The 12,018-nt window shown below is 41.6% G+C and overlaps 1 protein-coding gene across 3 annotated transcripts in view; it reads left to right on the top strand.

The window, feature by feature from the left end:
- Positions 1-12,018, top strand: part of CUEDC2 (CUE domain containing 2) — a 159,110-nt gene that overhangs the window by 41,213 nt on the left and 105,879 nt on the right. For all 3 annotated transcript variants that reach the window (XM_069240346.1, XM_069240344.1, XM_069240345.1), the window contains exons 2-4: positions 904-994; positions 1,185-1,328; positions 3,343-3,404. In XM_069240346.1, coding sequence (XP_069096447.1) covers positions 921-994; positions 1,185-1,328; positions 3,343-3,404 — 280 coding nt within the window. In that variant the 5' untranslated portion in view covers positions 904-920. The remainder of the gene's footprint in view (positions 1-903; positions 995-1,184; positions 1,329-3,342; positions 3,405-12,018) is intronic.

Here is a 12,018-nt window from a genome sequence, read left to right as displayed (position 1 = left end):
TGAGTCTTGTTGGCAAATGCTGCCTGAAGCATGCTGTTTCTGAGCTCTACAGAGCCAGGATCTGCAAGATGACTACGAATATTAAGTTGGAGATGCCGAACCACAGCAGGATGCCTGTAGTTGGCCATCTTGTACAGCCACACACTCCTTTGAATATAACAGAGAGAAAGAAAGTGCCCTTAGCCAGGTGGAAATTAAGATATTTGTGATGTAGTACTTCTGATCAGGAGTGCATGTGGGTACCTGGATAAAGAGACTATACATTGCCAGGCTATGTGGGTGTTTGTTGCATAGTGTACCCCATTTTATCTTTATTAATTTCAACTCCATTTTCCAGCACAATGCTAAAGTAGGACTTTCTCTGAGAGTTGTTTGGATTATTAAATGTATTGGGCAGCACACAAAGCCAATAACGTGACTGCTTTCATTTGGGGGTAATTCTGGTTTCTGATGTAGATGATCCAAGGAGTCCATCTATATTAAATGTTTTGGAGTGTTAGAGCTTCGAATGGCTATTTGCCTACACCACACATCTTCATTTGATCCCTGTTAAGTAACCTTTGTTTGTAATTATGTATGTTTTGGTGTTAATCGTATTTTTCAAAACTACTAGCCAACGGTGGCGCCCAGAGTTGCTCTGACTAGATTGAGTACCATAATTTTGAGCAGAGGTGACATTAAGGGATCCTCTAGGCAAAATAATGTGAAACACATTGACTTTGGCTTTAGCCCAGTAACAGATATACAGCAGGAGCATTTTGTAATTAAACCAGTTGTGTATTCTTAGCTACTGTGCCAATATTTCAATGAGGCGGATACACCTACTGAAAAGTTGCATGAATTACATGTATTGTTTCAGAGATTTCTTCTGAGGTGTGTTTTTTTTTTTTTTTTTTTTTTTAGGAATCCGGCCATCAAGCATGGAATCAGAAAAAATAATAAGAGACTCTCTCTTTGGCTTCATCCAATCCCACATCGTAGAGGCTGATCTTAGGTATACATCTATTTGCTGTCATTCTGTTAGACGGCTTAATTTCATTTTAATTCTTCTCTTTTCCAGTGTTGTCTTTGTTATCCGTGTCCCAGTTGTGCATCAATTTTGTTTTCAGCTTAGACTTTGCTTCAGACTGTCATGATTTTGTACAATCTTCTAACTCTGGGTTTGTTTGTGTTCTTCTTTCCAGTTCCATGGATGAAGTGTTCTTTTCCTATATCACCAGTGTCTTGGAGGAACTTGGATCCCCAGAATCCTGTGAGGAGAACTTTGACATGGAAACATTTGTGGAAATGATGGAGGCATACGTTCCAGGCTTTGCTGACATTAGCAGGTATGTTTTGTTAACTGGAAAAAACTTTAGAATGGCTGTGTCTTAAATTGCTTTCTGATTAGAAGTAATGTAATTATTTTATGAATTACTCTTATGGTGATACTACCTAAATCTAGAGCTCCTGTTGAAAATACAATTGGCTAGAAGCATGTTCCTTAACCTTTTTGTGTGACTAGCCAATCAACTCATTGGATGAATGACCTGCTGCTCAGCTACAAATCATGTATTTAATTTTGAGCATTGATGGAGCTGTAGCCTAGTCCTGGACTGCAGATCAATTGGGATGCTTGAGATCGTTTTTGGCAGTACTATGTTGAGGTCATTTGGAATGTATGTCTGTTGGTGGAACTGGGCAGGGCATAGCTGACAAATCATAAATGAGTGTCAATTGGTGATGAACGAGTCCTTGAAGGTTTGTTTTTTTAGGAGGGCTGCTGTGTTTGTACTTGCAGAATACCTACAGCTGTACATTTGGCGAGCATGATGCTGCTGGTGATAGAGATATCTAGAGTTATCTAGTTGAATAGGAGGTACAAAACGGCGTTCTTGTTGGTGAGTCAGTGAAGATATTGTTTGGAATGTCTTGTGTTATTTCCTGAATGTGTTGAAGGAGGGTGTGATGCAGATGCGGTTAGAGAGTTGTAGAATCTTAGGGGCAGATTTATGAAAAGTTGTGCTGCACCTGGTGCCTCTTTTTAACATATGCTCTCAACAGGAGTTTAAAATGATGCAAAGAAATCTTACATTTTTTCGGCCCCCTTAACGCCGTAACGCCCCCTTGCATACATTATGCCCGTCACAGGCATAATGTGGTGCAAGGGGTTACAAAGTGGCACTATGTAAGCATTGCACCACTTTGTAAATCTGGCACAGCGTTTTTAGCCATCTAATGCTACATTAGCATTAAAAAAAAAAACGCGCTAATGTGTCGTTCAGTGGCACTATGCCCTCTTAAATATGGGCCTTAGTGTGTAGTGGGAGATGGTCAATTTATGCAGTTTATCATTTTAAAAGGTAAGTGGCAGGGTGGTGTCATACGCATGGAACACAAGCCAGTAGATTTGGATGGTTTGCTGACTAAGAAGGTGAAACCCCACATTAATGGGGCCTCTGAAAATTAGAACAGTCCTTGAATAATATGCAGACTGGGAGCAGCAGCCAATAATGTGATTGATCTTTGTGGGGGTAATGTGCTCATATTGGCATAAGGGTACAGGGAGGAATTGGTAAAGTACAGTGATTAAATTGTCAGTGATGTGTGTGTGTGTGTGTGAACTGATGTGAGTGCAGGTGATCACTTGGAACCTAAAAGCTGGGAAGAGGGGTCTTTTTAATTTTTCTTTGTGTGATGTTTGTTTTTATTGAGAGCTGGAGTACAATATAAAAAACAGATGATTTTTCGCAAGATGCCATGATTGGGTTTGTGTAGTCTAGGTTTTAGTTATTAAGACTTGGTTGGCCACTTGAGCTTGACGAACTCTGCCTTGCTGAGTGTGAGCTTGCAATATGCTTTAATCATACAATGCGTAATAAAACATCTCAAAGATGAAAAAGACATGGGTCTTGCAACAAAATCTGAAAACTGTAATGGTATAAACCAGCAATGTGATGAATTCCTCAACATGAGTGATCGTAATCGCACAAAAGATTTGCAGTCTATAAAAAGGAGTACACAATAGTCTAGGACCGCCCATTCATCTATATACCAAGGACAACCAAATTGCTCTGCCTAAGACAGTTTATGTCAAGGTACCAGACTTTGAGATGTATTTTTCATCAGTAACTGGTTTATGTATGCCATTGTGTTGTCAAGTGATAACAGTGTTGCACGAGTGGGATCGTAGCATGGTAGTCTGACTCTTCTTATGAAATGTCATAAAGATATAACTTGCAATCTTCATTTGTATCTGTGAAACCCTGAGACAACATTCCGTACTGAGATTTTTATTTGTGGCTAGAAATTATCGTGCTCTCCTGTTGCAAGGTGTTGAAAATAGTTGTATTTTTCTTTCAGTGTGGAGGTTTGTGAAATGATGTTCACATTGTCAGGAAAGCTAAGTGAAGCTCGCAACAAAGGTAAATGAACAAGATGCTTGTGGAACTATATCTCTTAAGAACTGTAGAGCTGCTTGTAATCCTGTTAAGTAACATACAGAGAGCACTGCTCATAACCTATTACAGTTCCAAATTACCTTTTTGTAAAATATCCCCTGTCTCAACTTTCTCTGTTATCATACAGGTACATAGCAGGTTCGATGGCTTCAATTCAGTGATCCCAAACACTTGTGATTGGTGTAATGCATGAATTAATATCAGCAACTTGTAATTACTCTTGCTGCAACAGGAACAAACCATCACTGACTGCTAGGCCAGGCCATCTCTGAACAGAATCACAAGAAACCCCAGACCTGTGTAAGCCTTGTTAAGCCTCATCAGTGGAAGTCCAGCTTGAGTCCTAGTGCACAGTGAGGAGAGGACCCGCGTCTGGGCGTACACATCACATTGAGGAAAAAACAAAAAAGTGATGGGTCGAAAGCTCAAATGAATCCATCCTTTTTCCCCCACCACAGCAGCAGCAGGAATATGCAAATCGGTTTTCGCCCTGCTCCAATTTGAATGGTCCAGCACATTCTGCCAGGCCGGGTCTCCTCTGAAAGGGAACCCAAGCAACCACAAACCAAGTAAGGCCTCATGAGCAAGTTATAGCTTAAGCCCTGTAGCACAGTAAGACTCCCTACAAATGGCAGGTATGCCCAAACCTGGGTCTTGTGTTAACTGTGCACAGGACTGAAGCTGCACCCTATTGACAAGACCAAAACTTACTAAAACAGGTTTGGGGTTGCTTGTGTTAATTGCCAGGGTCTAAATGACCTTGTAGGCATGACATTTTATTAGTCTGCAGAACATAGAACTTTTATCACATTAACTCCAACTACTAATATAAGATGAGTAACAATAATAATTAGCTTCTCACGGGGCTTGGGATATCCATTTTTTGTGGGGGAGATGGAGAGTTACAGTAATTAATGCAGTTCCACGGGTCAATTATGTTAATTTAGTAAAATCGCTGTTTGTGATTTGGATAATTTTTGCCCTTTCGAACAAGGGATTGCTACATTGCTGGAAGAAACTAAGAAGTCGGGGGGTTAGACCGATTTGTATCTCTTCAAAATATCTGCTAGAACATTCATACATTTCTATGAGCCTTTTTGAGTTCTGTTCTTCTCCGCCTTCTCTTTTACTATGATTATCACTTGGGTTATCATCCTGAGTATCACAGTAATTCTAATTACGGTGTGAAGGGGCTGTTTTGCTTCACTACGGACCAAGATGAAACACTTCTGCACTGACAAAAAGTCTCTGGAATGCAACTTTTAGTCAGAGAAATAAATTTATTAAACCACTCTGCAAGGTTCGTAGAGGAAGATTAGCATGCTGAAAGCACATGTTTAAAAATGGTCACAGCAATGAAATATGAACATGTACAAATTATTCTCCAGTGCAAATAAATATATATATCTATATATCTATATATATATATATATATATATATATATATATATATATATATATATATATATATAAACATATATATATATATATATATCACAATGCAAAGCAGATAACAAGAATTAAAAAAGCATCCCCTTGAGGCATGGGCAAATCTGCGTCATCTCCCTCCTTATTAGCATCAGACCGCCAGATCCCAGAATCGATCATGGAGAGAGAGAGATCAATTATCCTCACGGGAAGGATGACACACCTCAGTGTCCTGAGAATGCCCGAGAGCTGTGTCACTCCCCGGTCCATCTGGTCTCGGCCTCTTATATACTTTAAACAAACCAGAGAAGAGAATTCTAGAACCCCCCCTTCCACTCCATAAGTTTATTATAAAAAAATGCTGGCTACTTCAGGTGAGTTTTGAAAAGAACACATTGGAACTGGCCAAGTACCCAAGATGCCCTCTATCAAAACAGAACCGTTCCCTGCTGTACCATAAACATCATCCTAGTACATTATCAGCCTAAGCCCTTGGTGAGAAAGAACACGCAGAATAAAAACATGAGCAAAAAGTACATTGTATAACATGGGCATGGAAAAATACTTGCAGCTTTTAACGTGGTGGTGGCTAATATTAAAATAAAGTCAATAGGCAAAAATGAAGTTGATGGTCACTAATGTGACGGTGTGCTGCTAGGCTAAGTGCAATGTAGAGTCAGTGGTCAAAACACAAATATCAGTACAGGGGCGTTGATCCCAAATCAGGATTACGACTACTGACAAATTAGGCACATTTTTGTCTGATAAACACCCTGGGATAATTGTGCAGCAAAATAAAGCCATATATTGTTGTGAAGTTAGAATTGACAAAAAAACAGCGAGAAACATGTTGACCTATGATACAGAGTAACACAGGGGATCCTGTGTTTACTTTTTCCTTTACTATTCTCTATTGCGGGATTTAGTAACTGTATTATATATTTTTTTTCATATGGGGAGTGTAGACATTATTTTACCATATCCCTATTTATTGTTTTTAATCATGTCAGAGGTATCAACATTAGAATAAATAAATGATTTTTTTTTTTTTCTTTTCTTTTTTTTTTTTTTTTTACATCTATTCATTTTTAACTACCCTTATACCAATCCTTAATCACTTTTTGACCGGTTGTGCATTATTCTCAAAAGATCTCCGGCAAAGAGCCCCCGTGTTGGGCCCGTCAGGCATTGCAGCGCCGGCCTGACGAGGAGCATAGCCCTATGATGAAGCATGTCACCGGAAGGTGAGTGAGGGCTCTTGCTTCGAATACTTTGGTTTCCATTGATTGCAGAACCACTAGTTTGAAAGAAACCCTCTTGTGTTTTGGAACCGTGTGTATATCATTTGATTTATTGATTATCGGGAGCCTTACACACGGGACCAGGAGTCTTTCCTCCGAATCTCCCACGTATGCCCCTCCCCGTTGTTGTTTTACAATTTAAACCTGCCCTCTTTCCTGAAATGGAGGTTTGAGGGTTTAGCCACGTGCCTTTGCTTGTTCTATTCTCTTTCTCTTGTTCTATTGATATTGGTCACCCAAGTAATAGAGATGATAGGAAATGCCAAGCAAAATATCTGGTGCGAAAGCCTGAGAAGGAAGGAAGTGCCATAAGATGGGTTCTGGATGGAATGATTCTATAAGTAGAAGGCTTGTGCGGTCATGTGGTGACACGTCTTGTTGGACAGTGCATAATGAAATAGTGAAAGAATTTGGTCACTTTTTCAGATGTATTGATGCCTGATGAATTGTGTATTTAAAATCCCTAGCCCAAAAATGTTACATTCTTAATGGTCATTAAGAAAAATAACTTTGTCAACTGTAGAATCTCAAACCACTAATGTGCACACTTGTCTGATGAAAACTGCCCAGCAGCAAGATACAGTAGCAACTATGGGACAAATGGATTCACCTTTTGCAACCGCAAAATCGCCTTGTTGCATGTACTGTCCCTATTTTGCCAGCCAGTATCCTGCTACTGTCTTGCAAAATAGGGATTGCGACTTGCAATTAGGAAGGGGCGTTCCAAGGGCGTCCCTTCCTAATTGCAACTCACAGGCCCATGTATGATTGTTTTGTGACGTGAATGTGGTCGCAAAACTATTGCAGTTAGTGCCAATTTCAAATTGGTGGTAATTTTTTCGCAAACAGAAAGGGGTCCCCAAGGGACCTCTTCCCCTTTGTGAATGTGGACACCAACATTTTTTTAGAGCAGTCAGTGGTCCCACAGACCACTGCCTACACTGAAAAAATGAAAAGGTAACTTTTCATTTTTGTTTTTAAATGCATCCCGTGTTCCTTAACAGGTTTTTTTTTTTTTTTTTTTTTTTTTTTTTTAAATTGCTTTGTTGACAAAGCAGTCAGATAGGCCACCATCCCTGTGATTGATGCCATTCACAAATGAGTCTCAATTTGCGACCTGCCTCATCAATATTTGAGGCAGGTCCCTAGCAACCCATTTGTGAATTGCAAACAGTGTGGTTGACACTTGTGCATTTTGTTTTGCGATTAGCAATGAACGCAAATTGCGTGTCACAAATCAAAATGGTCGTACATCTCGCCCTGTGTCTTTTTAGCAAATAGCAGTTTTAGCTCTCGCAACGTAACTTTGTGTTTAAGTTTGATGTGGCGGATGGTGCAAGCTGCACCTGATGCCGCTTCCCTGCAGCCACACTACTGATTCCTTACTTGGTGGCAGCAGTAAGCAGGATGCACCTTTAGCAGTGGGAGAGGGCCCTGAAGCTGTGGCAGATGATCGACAGGAGGGGTGGTGAAAAGCGGCTGAAAGTCCGGTATGCCCCTGTAGACCTAAGCATAGGTGGAAGTGCCTTAGATGGCAAACAACATATCCAGTGGAGGTGAGGTCAAGTAGCCCTGTGAAACCACCAGTGAACATGCAGCTAGGTGTGTTTTTAGCTTGGTAGGTGTCTATCATTAATGGTGACAGCTGGAGAGAACTGACCAACTGCTGAAGGTGAGTCCCCTTAAGAGCACAGGAGGCACTAATTTCCGTACATAGTGAATCCTCTGTTATAATCTAGGACAAATGCTCCATACCACTGTGCAGTACAACAGGCCTTGAACTATACTTCCCCTTCTACTGAGGTGGATTAATAAATGCCCACTGAGTAGTGTGGCTATTTCACCCAGGTTTGGTTAAGGAGATGCTGGACTATTGCATGTACCGGTAGAGCAGTTGCAAGATGGATGCAAGCAGGCCGAGTGGCAGTGAAACAACATAGCCTGTTCTTAGCCACCCATGTCCGGTCCTAGTTTATATCTTTGTCCTTGGTTGGTGCACAGTTTCACTTATGCTTCCAAATTGGCACAAGGACTGCTTTTCACTCCTCAGCTCCTCCCCCTCTCCTTCAAAACGGCAGCAAATCACACTGGGGCTTTAACCCTGGCAGTTTGATCCAAAGAGTACCTCTACAGTGATGCTGCAGCTTCGAGGTATGCTCACCAGCTCCACCAGAGACTTCCCAGTCCCCAGATGAGCAGTAGTGGAGCCAGTGTGCTGCAACTATATTGCAGGGCATAAACCAGTAGTTCCCAACCTGTGGTCCGGGGATCCCTGGGGGTCTGCGAAGCCTCCTCAGGGGGTCCACGACTGCTTCAAAAATGTAATAGGTTTTACAGATTAGTTACCCAGCTTTCAGTAATGACTGAGTGGGGGGGAGGGGTCCTTGGATTCTAATAATGATTCAGTGGGGGTCCCTGTGTTCCAGTATTGATAAAGTGGGGGTCCACAGAAGTCAAAAGGTTAGGAACCACTGGCATAAACAATACTAGGACATCCCTCTAGTGGAAAATGGAGGAAATCTAGGTTGATGCCTCCTACTGAGGCAGGACCTCCGAACAATAACAGACCGTGTCATGCAGCTGATACAAGTTTTCAGTGGAGGGCCAAGCCAAAGCAATGGATGTTTCACTCTTACACCTCCTGGTAGTCTCCAAAAGGCTGGAGTGGAGTGCCAAAGTTGCAGAAGGAAGGGCCTGAGAAACAACATCCCTATAGATGGCAATCCAGAAAATGCAGAGGGCACTTGTGTGGTGCCACTTCTCAAGAACTGGATCAGATCCCAGTCCGTTCAGACATTCTGTTGCAGTGCTTTGTCATAGAGAGGGTTTCCTCTAGATATATTACACCTTCTCAACTACTTTGACAGAAAGGCATGCATTGTTGGTACAGTACAATTCTAAAATACTAATCCTAATCTTTCCAGATTAGACCTGTTCTGTGCAGCAGCAATTGTATTACCTTCACAGCAGTCCGGTAGAAGTTTGGAGCTCTGCAAGTGGAGTGACTGCTCATGTTTTCTTCCAAGCATAAAAGTAGGTTCTATGGCAAAACATCTTTTTTTTTTTTTTAACCTACTGGAGACAGCATGGTACTGGGGTGCAGAGAGGAAGACACTGAAAAGCTCAACGACCTGCACAAGGCGCATGGCAGCCTGCCTTCGACTGCAGTGCTATGGTAAATGTGATGATAGCACATCACGGCCCAGCAAGAGAAAAGATGTGCGTGATGGCACAGATCAAGTCCCGGGGTCATCGATTGATGGTGGAACAGAGACAGTTGGCAATGCAGACCTGCTCCTTAGCTATGTGCACCTGTCTTTGGGTGCGGGGCCCTGGAGACGGTGTGACACTTAAGCCTGGCTGTGGGACGATTCCGTCCCTTGGTTCTCGTTATTATATTTGGATTCCTGTGTGGAGTTGTGGTGGGAAGGCTGAGGCTGACACACCAACTTCAAAGGACTCCTGTGGGGTGGCTTACATGGGGAAGATTTTCAGTGCCTGCACTGCACACACCCTTACGTTCTAGTTTTGTTCAGAACTCAAGGCTGCAATTTTATTATGGGAAACCTTTCCCCATCATAGCATCTGAAACGTAGGTGAGTGCACTAGGTTATTTCAGAATGGTTGCTTCGACACACATGGATAATCATTAGTGTATATACATATCCTATGAGTTGTTAGACATCATTCTTGCACGTACATATGACCCAGTTCTAGATTCCCATTTCGGAATGAGTGTTCAGGTGACATTACTGCGATCATGAGTCCTTTATCGGTCACACACTCCTCAGCATTATCAAGTTGATACATCTTAGGCCTAGTAGATAACTGGCGTCAATGGAATGCAAAAATAATACACATTCTAGTCCACAGTGATCTAAATGACTTTGTAGCTGGCAGGAGCTTCCAGCAGTGTCTTCTATAAGTGAATATGTCACTGGCACTTGTGCAGAAATTGCAGAGTGCAGCAGCGCTGCAGTCTTTGAAAAATCTTTCGATACTCTTCACTGGAAATTTCTCCAAAGGTGCTCCAGAAAATGGATTTCGGCTTGCAGTTCCATAGATATGTAGCTATACTATACACAACTCCATGAGCTCAAGTTGTAGTAAATAGGGTACTTTCTGCGCCCTTTGCTAGAGAGTCCCATTTGTGCCGGGAGCCAGGATAGCTTGCCTGCTCTCTCCGCGGAGGTTTGTGCTTGTAATAGTTGCAACCGTTGGGATTCTGGTGGAGGTATGGGAACGTAGATGGGGGTTCTCGCTTTACGCCAACTATTTACTGCTAAGTGTTCAGCAATTTCAGCACTTCGTTCCCAGATTATTTAGAATAATATAGATGTATAGTGACTGTTCAGGTCTCAGTGTAAATTAGGTTAGTCAGTATATGTGTCAAAATTGGGTGAGCCGCCGTCATGTATAAGACAACACTTAACTGGCAGTTGCAATGGCCTTTTTAAATACCTGGACCTGGCTGTGACACAAAATGCTAGGTGGAGCTGGGACCTGAGCACTTTACCATTACTTAGAAACATAAAGCAGGAGCTTGAGTGTTGGACCTCCTTGCCACTATATGCAATAAGCAGGGGAGCTCGCTTTAAAATGGTTTCACTTCCTCCTGTACACTATTGAAAACTATCCATACTTTCTCACATGCCAGTTCTTCCAAACCCCGCAGTCCATGTTCCGCAAAATCCTAAGGGCAGTTGGTATCCCAAGAGCTTCCTTTACCAAATGCACACAGAACCCATACAAGGTGGACCTCAGCTGCTCCTGATCAATGACTCTTTTTTTTACAGAGAAAAGCATGATTCTTCTGTGAGGCTTGAATTGGGCCTCTTAGCACCACTAAATATGTGCTCAGTGGTATATGGAGCACCAATCTCTCACATATTGCACCATTCACAAAAATACCTTTATTGTGTTGACACAATGACCTAAGGCAGTGAGGCAACATTGATAAGGGAGATAGTCTGTGGTAGAGGAGCTCTGTCTACAGGGTAGCAAAACTTTATGGTTTCCAGGCATGGTACTTAATAGGAATGTCTACATTTGGAGTCGTACGGGCTTTGGATCACATCAAATCATTTGAACAAATGCTTGAAGACTTTGCTTTCCATAAATTGAAATTATTTAGATATTTGTAACTTCGCCATCCCATGAAGTGTCAAGGTAAGTAGCTGACAGAGATACCAGAGTTCAGCCCATTAGAAGTCAAAGTGACAATAGAGGAGTTGGGAAGCAGGAGTATTTCTAGGGAATACAGATCATTGATTTTTTTTAAATTCTTTTTTTCATAAATCTGTTTATTGACATTTTATCATTACATTGCTTCACGTTTTGATACTAGTTTCGTTTTGACATAGTATGATGTGGATTGTTTACAACATTAAGTATCAGTTTATAAATTGGTAACACAGTGATACAGCATGTTGTACAGTATATATTTGCAGTTATTCAACTATTTATCTCATTCGCTGTGCCATCTACGGTTTTCATACAGTGTTATTTTTAATGTTTAGTATGCTTTACTATTGTCAACCCGTTCCGTGGATACAGTTTGAGAGGTCAGTTGTATATTTATCATCCGTCAGCTAGCGCATCGCTTGACAGTGCTCGCTGGCGTAACATTGTTTCCGTCACAGATGTTCAACTGAGGTGTCTTTGTTAAGTAGTTAGAGATTATGAATTTTATATAAACTAACCTTTGAATAAAGAAAGAAAAACAATGGTAACATTTGCCGGTAACAGACACTTGTACAAGTATTTTGCATGTAAACGTTTCCCTGTCAGGGTGAGGGTCGCATTGCAACAAATCGGTTTGCTGGCGGAGGGGTTAGGCCAGGTGTCAG

Source organism: Pleurodeles waltl, chromosome 6 (assembly GCF_031143425.1).
Source record: "Pleurodeles waltl isolate 20211129_DDA chromosome 6, aPleWal1.hap1.20221129, whole genome shotgun sequence".
Taxonomy (NCBI): Eukaryota; Metazoa; Chordata; class Amphibia; order Caudata; family Salamandridae; genus Pleurodeles; species Pleurodeles waltl.
Note: the sequence above shows the minus strand (reverse complement) of the source record. Positions and strands in the feature narration are given on the sequence as shown.